This window comes from Grampus griseus (assembly GCF_964374135.1).
Source record: "Grampus griseus genome assembly, chromosome: 12".
Taxonomy (NCBI): Eukaryota; Metazoa; Chordata; class Mammalia; order Artiodactyla; family Delphinidae; genus Grampus; species Grampus griseus.
This window is the reverse complement of record NC_139006.1, coordinates 49,932,338-49,944,567: the sequence shown is the minus strand read 5'-3', so window position 1 is coordinate 49,944,567 and position 12,230 is coordinate 49,932,338. Positions and strand designations below refer to the sequence as shown.

The window sequence follows — 12,230 nt, the reverse complement described above, 5'->3', positions numbered from 1 at the left end:
TCCCTATCCCACCCTTCTAGGTGGTCAGAAACCACCGAGCTGATCTCCCTGTGCTATGCAGCTGCTTCCCACTAGCTATCTATTTTACATTTGGTAGTGTATATATGTCCATGCCACTCTCTCACTTTGTCACAGCTTACCCTTCCCCCTCCCCATATCCTCAAGTCCATTCTCTAGTAGGTCTGTGTCTTTATTCCCGTCTTACCCCTAGGTTCTTCATGACATTTTTTTTCTTATATTCCATATATATGTGTTAGCATAGAGTATTTGTTTTTCTCTTTCTGACTTACTTCACTATGTATGACAGACTCTAGGTCCATACACCTCACTACAAATATCTCTATTTCGTTTCTTTTTATGGCTGAGTAACATTCCATCGTATATATGTGCTACATCTTCTTTATCCATTCATCTGATGATGGACACTTAGGTTGCTTCCATGTCCTGGCTATTGTAAATAGAGCTGCAATGAACATTTTGGTACATGAATCTTTTTTTTTTTTTTTTTTTGTGGTACGCGGGCCTCTCACTGCTGTGGCCTCTCCGTTGCGGAGCACAGGCTCTGAACGCGCAGGCTTCGGACGCGCAGGCTCAGCGGCCATGGCCTATGGGCCCAGCCGCCCTGTGGCGTGTGGGATCCTCCTGGACCGGGGCACGAACCCGTGTCCCCTGCATCGGCAGGCGGACTCTCAACCACTGCGCCACCAGGGAAACCCCCATGACTTTTTTTGAATTATGGTTTTCTCAGGGTATATGCCCAGTAGTGGGATTGCTGGGTCATATGGTAGTTCTATTTTTAGTTTTTTAAGGAACCTCCATACTGTTCTCCATAGTGGCTGTATCAATTTACATTCCCACCAACAGGGCAAGCTTTTGCACAGCAAAGGAAACCATAAACAAGACCAAAAGACAACCCTCAGAATGGGAGAAAACATTTGCAAATGAAGCAACTGACAAAGGATTAATCTCCAAGATTTACAAGCAGCTCATGCAGCTCAATAACAAAAAAACAAACAACCCAATCCAAAAATGGGCAGAAGACCTAAAGAGACATTTCTCCAAAGAAGATATACAGATTGCCAACAAACACATGAAAGGATGCTCAACATCATTAATCATTAGAGAAATGCAAATCAAAACTACAATGAGATATCATCTCACACCGATCAGAATGGCCGTCATCAAAAAATCTAGAAACAATAAATGCTGGAGAGGTGTGGAGAAAAGGGAACTACTCTTTACCTTGGTATAATCCTTAAGCTTAGCACCCAACAATCTTGCAATGATTCAGCTACATTATCATAGCTATTTAGAGAACGTTTGCAGCTCTGATTTTTGAAATGCTCTTCCCAATATTTCCAAACAAAAGTGAAAAAGCTATTAGGCTAAGCCCCATCTGTTTCACAAAATACCCCAACCTTATTGTTAATTTGGCCCCATTTCTGTATTTACAGAGTTGGTCCAAATTATAATTATTATTATTATTTTTTTGCGGTAGGCGGGCCTCTCACTGCTGTGGCCTCTCCCGTTGCGGAGCACAGGCTCCGGACGCGCAGGCTCAGCGGCCATGGCTCACGGGCCCAGCCGCTCCGCGGCATGTGGGATCTTCCCGGACTGGGGGCATGAACCCATGTCCCCTGCATCGGCAGGCGGACTCTCAACCACTGCGCCACCAGGGAAGCCCCCAAATTATTTTTTAGCTTTGATTCCTTATCAAAGCTTTGAATCCTCTAGAAATACCCCAAGATGTAGCAGGAAATTCTCTCTATTTACATTTTCCATTGTTATAACAAATAAAGCTCCTGAAGACTTCAGTAACAGGTCTGAAAGCTGCCATGATCTTGTTAAGGGGACACGACAGAAATGCTGTTATAGAAATTCCACGGCTTGGTTCCACTCTGCCACCTGTCATGTGGAACCACATCTTCCTCTTCCAGCCCTGTCGCTTGGCTACCACAGTGATTAGCCCAAAGCAGTACATCACTTCTGAAGGCTGCACAGACTAAGCATGGAATCTATCAGGCTGGACTACTTGTTTATTTCAACTTCAGAATTTCTCAAAATATTAACACGGAGACAATAATGTATATTGGTCAAACTGAGCAGGCACAATTCTGTCACCACGCTAGGTCGCAACGTGACAGCTGGTGACTTTTGTGAGCGGCATAATAACATTAGCCTGGCTGGAACATCTCCAGTGCTGGGTTTAAATATTCCCAAGCATTGGCTAGACAACGAGACTAAGCAAAATCTTCTGAGATTCTTAAAATGGGATTGCTGAAAGATCAAGCTAGCAATTTTCCTTCTTAATATTCAAAACCAGGGGTGAAACTGGAGGTGCTGATCCTATATCTAGCCTAGGGGCCATCAGCAAACCCCCCTTTGTAATTTTCGGCTGATAATGTGATTCAGGGGAGGTTTTACATTTCACAGCACTGCCACATGTGCCTTGGAAAAACCATCGAAGCTGAATCTCTAAATCCCCACTCTGCCACTATCATGCTGAGAGCCACTGGACCTGCCGATTGTCAATGGACAAGTGACCATCTCTCTGTACTTCGGGTCCTTCATCTGTAAAATGAGAGGTTTGGAAGAATGGTCTTTAAGATCTCAGACAGTTCTGAAATTCCCTAGGTCTGCGAGGGGAAGTTATAAGATAATGAGGCTGAGTTTCAGTCATGGTGTGTGGATGGCATCACGTTGTTTTACATGGTACCTTATCGACCAGTCCATTTAATGCAAGTCACGGCCACTTTTACCAGGCTGGTCAAGAAAGGAACACTTTTCAACATCTGTTTGCTCTGGGGTCTTGTTATGACACCTCAGAAGCACTGTCTTAGATAATTTGCAAAGGAGAGCATTAAAAACATCCTCCCACATCATGGTTCATTAAATCGCTCCACAGGCCTATCACGCAACACTTCCAAGCGTCCATAGCTTCTAGGAAGCATGGGATGAGTTAAATAAAGGTCAGCATATAAAATACAATTGTCCAAAAAAAAAAAAAAATACAATTGTCCTCCACTTCCTATGGAGATATTTTACTCTCTAAGTCATTTCCAAAGCATTTAAAATTTATATCAAACACATAGAAACTTTATTGAGATAAGTATCTGACCAAGAAAAAAAGAAGCAGTTGGTTACTCTAGAAAATTCTTTGGAATAAAGACCAAGAAGCGCAAGAGGAAGGGGAGACCGAACATGTAGTGAGTCACAGATATGCAGAGGGAGCTTACGGATCAAAGGCGGCCAGCAGGAAGTTTAGCAGGAGGCTGATGGACTGCTCCACCTGAATTTGGTGAGTGGTTGGCATCCTTTTGTTGAGCTGGTAAAAAATGGTGGAGAGCACAGCCTCCAATCGGGCCACGTTGAGTTCTATGTTTGGGTCCACGTTGTTCAGACCATTTTCCCTCAAAGCTTCTATGACGTTCCAAATGTCCACCAGGTGCACTACATACAATGAAAGCAGAGTGGACACATCAGACCAGAGTGCATGGAAAGGTAAATTCATTATTATACATGTATCATCTGTCCTCTTTTGTCAAGATGCCTCATACGCTTTGGTATGTGTTCCACTACTATAGGAGTTGACATCAGTAAAGGCACATAGCGCAGGATCTCAAAGAGCTGATGTACAAGGTGTAAACAGCAAACAAATGATTTTCTGAACATCACAGTAGAGAGTTATTTCTATTCTTCATAATAGACCCTTGAAATACTTAAATGTGAGGAATGTGAGAATCAAGGAAGTTAACCGACAAATGCAAAGGTCCGAGGGAAGTCACCTGGCATTTGTATCCAGGTCTAGTTGGCTTTTTAAAATATTGAGATATAATTGGTATATAACACTGTGTAAGTTTCAGGTGTTGATTTGATACATTTCTATATTGATTTGATACATTTCTATATTGCAGTATGATTACCACCATAGCGTTAGCTAACACATCATGTTCCATAATTATCAGTTCTTTTTTGTGGCGAGAACTTTTAAGATCTAGTTTCTTAGCAACTCTGAAGTATATAGTACTTGTGATTAAAATTAACAAGTCTATGTGGCTTTAAAGCATTTTCCCACTTGTACACACTAACCCCTTACAAAGAAAAGAGAAAACCAACACTTATATTCTAGTGTTTGAAAGGCTATCAAAACTGCATTTGAGCATTTAAAATATTTTCATTTATTTACGTATTTTTAGTAGTATGAGGTTTGAAATAAGAAAAAAGGGAAAGTTAAAGTAAGCAGGAAGGCAGGCGGGGGAAAAGGAAAAGTTATCTCTACAATGCAGCAGTACAGCTAAGGCACAGATCACTTAACTCACCTGATCAAGAACAGTTTCTTGGTTCCATTGTTAGTAAGCTCGTGTAACTTAAGTCATGATTACTTTCACTAGGATAGTCAAGAAATCCATTTCTATTTCTTTCCTGTTCACCCCGAGGTCTTGTTATGACATTCCCAGATAACACCACCACAATCAAGATGATGGACGCGTGTATCAACCCCAAAGGTCTCCTCGTGCACCTTCTGATCCATCCTGCTCCCCACTCCAGGCAACCACAGATCTGCTTTCCATCACGATTTTCTAGAATTCTATATCGCTGGAATCATACCATATGTACTCTTTTTTTGGTCTGTATTCTTTTACGTAGTGTAACTATTTTGAGAATCATCTATGTTGTTGCATGATAGTAGTCTGCTCCTTTTTTTTTTTTTTTACTGCTGAATGGTATTCTGTTAAATGATATGCCACCATTGGGTTATCAACTCACCTGTTGACGGACATTTGTGTTGCTCCAGTGATTGGTTATTATGAATAAAGCTGCTACGAACGATCATGTACAAATCTTTGTATAGACATATACTTCCATTTCTTTTGGTAAATACTTAGAAACAAAGTGGCTAGGTTGTATGGTAGGTGTATGTTTAATTATGAAACTTCCAAAGTGTTTTTCAACGTAGTGGTAGTGTTTTACACTCCCATCAGGAGTGTGAGAGTTCCAGATTCTCCACATCCTCACCAAGTTGAAGGTTCACTTTTCATGACACTTTGGTGTTTGAAAATAAATGTTGATTTTCTCAATGAAGTATATACTTATGTTTTAATTCCTGAGAACTACACACACCACATACGCTTTTCCACCAACAACTTTCAAGTTTTAGTCTCCTATCTCTTTGCTCACTTCTGATCCTATATTTGAAAAACAAAACTAACATCTATTGAGATCCTGGACTTGAAGTTGTAATTAACACCGGACTTGGAGTCCAAAGACCTAGGTCCACATCTAGCTCTTCTACTACAAGTGCATACCCTTTTAGCCTTGACTTACAGCCTCACTTTCCTCATCTATAAAGTGGGAATTGTGTTCATTAAATGGAAAAATGCATGAAATCAAAAGTGGTAGTGCCTGGTACATGGGTACAACACATTATACATGAACAAGTGAGTAATGTCAGTCATGTCAAAAGAAAACTTTTTGGCATATCTCTGGTTTGGAGCGGAGGAATACCGATCACTTTCCAACTGAATTACTTAAATATTTATTAGATTTGGATGAATTCAGATGTGATTCCCATTTTGCAACCTTCTCTGTATATCACATAACAAGGATGTTCTTTGTATTTCTTGATGTTATTTATCCAATTTTTCAATTTAGCAGGTGAGGTACTCCAAGGGAGATAGCATTACAAGTTGAATTTATTTATTAATTAAATTTTCTTGAGGGAAAGAGCTGGTATTCCTATAATTATCCTCTATATGTTTGATCTACAAATCCTCTGGATCTAGTCCTTGGGGATGTCTGGGTACAGGATACAAAGAGAGCAGTGATGATGAGATCTCCCCCATAGTCCTGGTTGGTATCTGTGCCCAGGTAACCACAGGAAGTGGGGTACTGAACTATTCTGATCTGAATCCTGGCTACGGATCACATGAAACAGGCATTGGAGAAGAGAAATATGGACTGTGAACTTGAGCACAGGAGGGAGATGGCTACAGGGCAGGAAATGGCTGCTGCTGGAGGGAGATAGTCTGGACGGCTAGGTCTCTCCTGAGGAGACGTTGTAGAGCACAGGGAAGCCCTCAGGATTCCCACAAGCGGAATAACACAGGTCCACGGGAGTGGCCAACAGACCCATAGGGAGGTTCCTTAGGCAATTTAGCCTCTGCGTGTCCAGCCTATACTCACCTCTTCTCTTCCAAACCCACTTTCTCTGGGGTTCCCTTCTCTAGTGAATGGCACTAGCCCCCGTCCCTCCCCCTGGTCCAGCCAGAATCTGCATTTCATCCCTGGGTCCTCACATCCCACACGCTCTCAGTGACCAAGTCCTATGAATATATCTCTTAAATGTCACTTTAACGCCTCCATTTCCATGGACCCTTATTTGCATCACCCAATTCCATCATCCATTGCTGTCTTCACGATCTCTTATTGGTTGACTAAATCAGTTCTTTCGCCTTTATTCTTTCTCCATTCCAATTCTTCCTACACACTGCAGTCAGAGTGATATTTCTGAACTGCAAATCTGACATGTCACTTGTATGCTGCTGAAAGTCCTTTAATAGCTTCTCATTAATTTGAAATCCAAACTCTTCAACATGTCTTGCAAAGTTCTTTTTGATCTGGCCTCATTTACTTCGTATCTATGTCTCATCCACCGTAACTTAGTGTCAATACCATTTCTTCAAGGATGTCTTCTGGATCCCCTGCCTCTAGGTTTTGTATCCCTCCTATGTGTCACCTTAGAATCCTATTATTCCTCATCACAGTATTTGTGGACTCTCTGCACAGACCAGCTGGTCATCTGTTTCCGCCAGCTGGTCATCTGTTTCCGCCTCTGCATCGCACATGCCACAGAAAGAGACTGCCTGTCATGATAATTGTTCACACCCCTAGCACTGTCACAGGGCCTCACACATCATAGGAGCTTAATGAATATTTGTTGGCTAAGTGAGTGCATGACAAGGAAATGACAACAGTGAAACAGGGTCTTCTAAGGATGCATTCAATTGCTAATGACACAACAAGGCGTAGTCATGAAAAATCACACAAGCCTTGGACTGAATCTTAGATATATCAACAGTCAAATTACTTGACTTCTCTGGATCTTCATCTTAGAAAAGCGGGGCTGATAACAGTCCTTACCCTCTGATGATGACTATGAAGGTTAAATGGGATGATGCCGGTAAAATGCTTGGCATAAGGCATATACCATAGGAAATAATAATGGCCTATGATTATAGACAAGTAAAACATCTGAAAATCATATGAAAGTTATTAAAAATAAATCTGTTCTGTATTTGTGTCTTTACACACCTAAGGTCTCCATATAAGGAAAAATAAAATACTAATTCTGGCTGTGAGAATAGATAGTAATAAGTGACTTAAAAAAAAGCTAGTTTTCATAATTATGTGCTGGGCACTGTGGTGGGTCCTGGGGACTCGATGGCAAACCATACAGGTGTGGTTCCTGCCTCATGGACTAACAGTCTGGTGGGGATACAGGCATGCCTCACTATTGCACAAACAGATAATCAGAAATCATGATTTACTGTGACAGACAGGGTGCCAGGTACAAAACGGGATTACGACATGGTCGTGAAGGGGCCTGAAGAACAAGATAAGGTGGAGGAGCACTGTAACCGCTATAAGGATTTTGGTCTTTATGCTAAGACACGGGTTTTGAACAGCAGAGTGACATGGTCAGTCATGCAGCTTAAAAATATCATTTCTGACAGTGAGGGAAGAAAGGAACAGAGGTGGACAGGCACACATGCAGAAATCGCTGGAGACTATGGCTCTAGTCCAAGTAAGAGACTGTGGCCTTTTTCCATAGGGGGTGGCAGTACGCAGACAACTATAATTATGCACGTTATTTTCTAGGAGTGACAGAGTGGAAACGGTACGGATTTTGCCATCACAAAGACTGAGGTTTCACTCCTGGCTCCACTAATAACTGTAAAACTGTGGGCAAGTTATCTCACCTCCATACAGTTTATTATTCCCTTTTTAGAAATGAGAAAGCTAATGCCACCCAGAGGGAGTTGTAGTGAAGATAAAAGAGAAAAGGTATACACAAGGGCTGACCACAGGGCTTGGCACATAATATTTTGTGTTAAAATAATTAAACACTCTCTGATCTGCAGCCATGCTATTCTATTATTAATTTACAAGATTTATTATGAATCCAAACTTAAGCTTTAGCCCAGTCCTCCAAATTAAATAAACTAATTAACATACAATTTTGAGCATATATTATGTAGGTGATATAGAGAAGCACAAACACCATCCCAGCCACAAAAGCAGATACCTATTCAGTTTGGTTGTCAAATATTCTGCGTTAGTGGAGTTTGAATTGATTTCACTGTATTTGTTAACAGAGACCTGGTAAGGAAGGCCTGCTTTCATAAAGATTTCTTGGAAGCTTTATTTCACTGGTAACTACTTTGAGAGGTTCAGATCACAGCAGAGTGATACAAGTTGTACACGTTCCTGGGTGGTTGATTAGGTTTCCACCTGATTTCCCTACTGGCTATCCATTATGACCTTCAGCAAGCCACATAGTGTCCTTAAGTTTCAGTTTCCTCATCTGTAAAATGTGGACAATAACAGCTTTTCCATTACAGGGTTATTGTGGGAAGCAAATGAGATAATCCATGTAAAGCACTTCACATAGTGCTTAGTGCATAACAAGCATTCAATACCTATTATTATTGAAAAAGGTAAGTATCACAAGCCTTTTGCTTAATTAAATAGGAACATTAAGAAATGAACTAAGTTGAGAGTCATTAGGAAGTTATTAAGAGGTCTGTTTTAAAGGTCTGACAGTTGTATGTTACTTATTGTTGAGCTATCAAGTCATTTTAGAAAACGAGGAATTTATTTAGGTCATGCAATGATGACTGTATAACACTAGATGGCACTGTGCACGCTTTACTAAATAGCCATCAAGCTTTAAATGTCCATCACAGAGCACCTACTATCACGCACAGGTGATAAGAAGTGGGGTTTCCTCATCTATAAAACTGCATACGTTTTATACTAATATATTATATAAGACACCAGTTTGCATAATGAAATTATTCAGATAACATTAACCATATCAAGAATAGACAAAATGTATTCTTTTTTTTTAAAGATTTTTTTTTTGATGTGGACCATTTTTAAGTCTTTATTGAATTTGTTACAATATTGCTTCTGCTGTTTTGTTTTTTTGGCCCCGAGGCATGTGGGATCCTAGCTCCCCAACCGGAGATTGAACCTGCACCCCCTGCATTGGAAGGCAAAGTCTTAACCACTGGATCACCAGGGAAGTCCCGACAAAATGTATTCTTTTTTTTTTTTTTTTTTGCGGTACGCGGGCCTCTCACTGTTGTGGCCTCTCCTGTTGCGGAGCACAGGCTCCGGACGCACAGGCTCAGCGGCCATGGCTCACGGGCCCAGCCGCTCCGCGGCATGTGGGATCTTCGCGGACCGGGGCACGAACCCGTGTTCCCTGCATCGTCAGGCGGACTCTCAACCACTGCGCCACCAGGGAAGCCCGACAAAATGTATTCTTAAAAGCAATATTTAGTATTTCACAGAATCTTAAAAATAATATGTTAATTTCAGACATTTATTATTAACACGTCATGGTCTGTCTTTATAAATAAATGGAAATAGACAAAGCTTCAATAGTTTGCCTTAAATTCAGGCAATATCAGGAAGAAAATGGCTGGGTCAGAGGCAGGATGGGGGGGTGGGAGGAAATGTTTGTATGTGGGTAGAGAAGAGTTTGTTGATCTCAAGCGATGTTTCTTATCTGTTTGCTGATCTCTTACACTCTATTAACAAGAGATGGACTCTTTATATCATAGATATAGATGACTTAAATCCAAGTATCCCTGAGATAAGTGCAAAAATGCCAAACTCATTTCTACCAGATAGAAATGACCGAGGTCATAAACTTTATGAGAAGTAGGAGAATCATATAAGTAGGGTAAAATCTGGAAGAGAGGGTACAGATAGGATAGGAAAATCAAAAGACACTTCATGAAATAGGGCTCCTCAAAATTCCCAATTCCAGATTCTACCACTTACTGATTCCAAAATTTAGCAGGATGGGAAAGGGCTTTGACAAAGCTCTCCACGTGACTCTTCACAATCACTGACTTATCAGCCTTTAGAAGGCTCTCAGAGGGCTTGCAGCTGGGGAGAGTCAATAACCATCATCTAGTGACTTCATCTCATTCACTTTGGAGTGGTGGTTCTCAACTATGGCTGCACACTGGACTCACCTACAAGGCTATAAAATAGCTCCCTGGTGATGCTGCAGCTGCTGGTCTAGGACCATACTTGGAATCCCAAGACACTAGGCTTGTTACTCAGGTCCCCACCCCAGACCTAGAGAATCAGAATCCGCATTTTAACAACATCCCCAGGGAGCCTGTATTCACATTAACGTATGAGAAGCACTGCTCTAAGGCAGAAGTTCTCAGTCCTTCCGCATCAGGACAGCCTCCTATGTTCTAATAGGTTGTGAGGCACATCACAAGAAGCTGGTCACTATCAATTTATGCAGTTTAAGAATGATTTATGTAATTATGTCTATACACATTTGGGAAAAAAAAGAACAAAGAATGTTTATTACTCATCATCCAGGTTTACAAGGGTTAAGTCGCAACCCACTGCGACCAGCCACAGACAGTGCGCCCTGAGGGATGAAAAAACAGGATGAGGCATTCTGTGCTTTGTATAAATGGGCACCTAGATAGTTAGATGCATATCTCAGGAAGAATTTCAATGACCCCAGATTCTTGCATCTTCCTATACACAGAGAAACACTAAAATCATTAACTTGAGATACCTGTTCTTTGCGCCTAGCAGTAATCTTTTACCAAGATGTATGTTTGACATCATGTACTTCCCAGCCAAAAAATTCATATATATATGAATTTATCCCCGCTACCCCATATAACCCTGCTACCTCTTTGGAGCAGCTCCTTAGACCTGTCTCCCGGAGTACAGTCCTCTGTAAGACCCTGAATAAAACTTAAACTCACAACTCTTAGTTAGGCTGGGAATTGAACATAATCTGTCAATATGCCATTGGGAATATGCATACCCTCTAGTGTGTAGACGGTGTGTGTGTGTGTATATGCGTGTGCACGCCCATACACATGCCCTCTCAACCCTCACCCACCCTTGCCACCGATACTTAAAGTGATGGTGACCGTTATCTGAGGCTTTGTTATGACTTGTTTTTCCACCTCTGAGACATGCAGGTAAGAGCAGGGTGAGTTCTGCTGTTGATTTACTCATCAAATCCCACCGCAAAAGAGATAGGTTGCTTCTCCTGAAAACTCATCCAACTCTCCCCTCCCTGGACCAAAGTTTCCTGACCTTCAGGAAAATTCCCAGCAGGAATTTTCCCTTGTAACCACACTCTTCAAAGTATGAGAACCAAGTTCAGGTGGTATTTCTGAGTAGTTTATGCTGTGGGTTTGGAGTGCCAAATTGTGTTCATTCACATAGCAGATCCTGAAAATATGTTTGTAGGCTTGTAGAAAAGTTAATTATGGAGATTCATTCTTTTAGTTGTCCAGTAAATTCTGATGCTCTTAGCACTAAAAGATGAGCACACATTAAAGCACTGTCTTCTTCCTATGACAGCTCTCAAATAGCAAATTTCATTCAGTATTCTAAATGCCAAGTAGACTTTAAGTAAAAATGCTTTTAAGGAGCTTCACGTGTGGGTCAGGCCGCCACAGGGTGGGGTGTGAGGAGGTGGGGAGAGGAACGTATCCCCTTGTGAGTGCCAGGAATGACTTCAGAGTCCTCTTCAAACTCATTACCCCAAGCCACTAACAAGCCTTCTTAGCCTTCCATTCCAGAGACTAAAACTTCATTCATACATTAAGTATTTATTCAGCCCTTATTATGTGGCAGCACTGTTCTGGGTTCTAGAATTAGCATCAACAAGACAGGCAGGTACCTGATCATACAGAACTTGTAAGTGGTGACGAATAGAGATATTTAGCAAACAAGTGTCTTGAGCATGCAACAACAATCTATTTTTTCTTATATAGAAAATAAATAGACTTAAAGATAGTAGATTTGGACTCAAGTCTTTCTTCATTCGTACAATAGGAATAATAATATCCACCTTTCTTATTTTATAGGTGTCCTGGGAATAACAAAAATGGAAAAAGTTTAGTAAAAATGTAAAGCACTATATACATTTTAGGCATTACTCT

General features: G+C 41.1%; 1 protein-coding gene across 5 annotated transcripts in view; it reads right to left on the bottom strand.

Moving 5' to 3' along the window:
* Positions 1-12,230, bottom strand: part of DTNA (dystrobrevin alpha) — a 394,651-nt gene that overhangs the window by 93,755 nt on the left and 288,666 nt on the right. For all 5 annotated transcript variants that reach the window (XM_082668517.1, XM_082668516.1, XM_082668515.1 and 2 more), the window contains exon 5: positions 3,237-3,450. In XM_082668517.1, the coding sequence (XP_082524643.1) occupies positions 3,237-3,450 (214 nt within the window). The remainder of the gene's footprint in view (positions 1-3,236; positions 3,451-12,230) is intronic.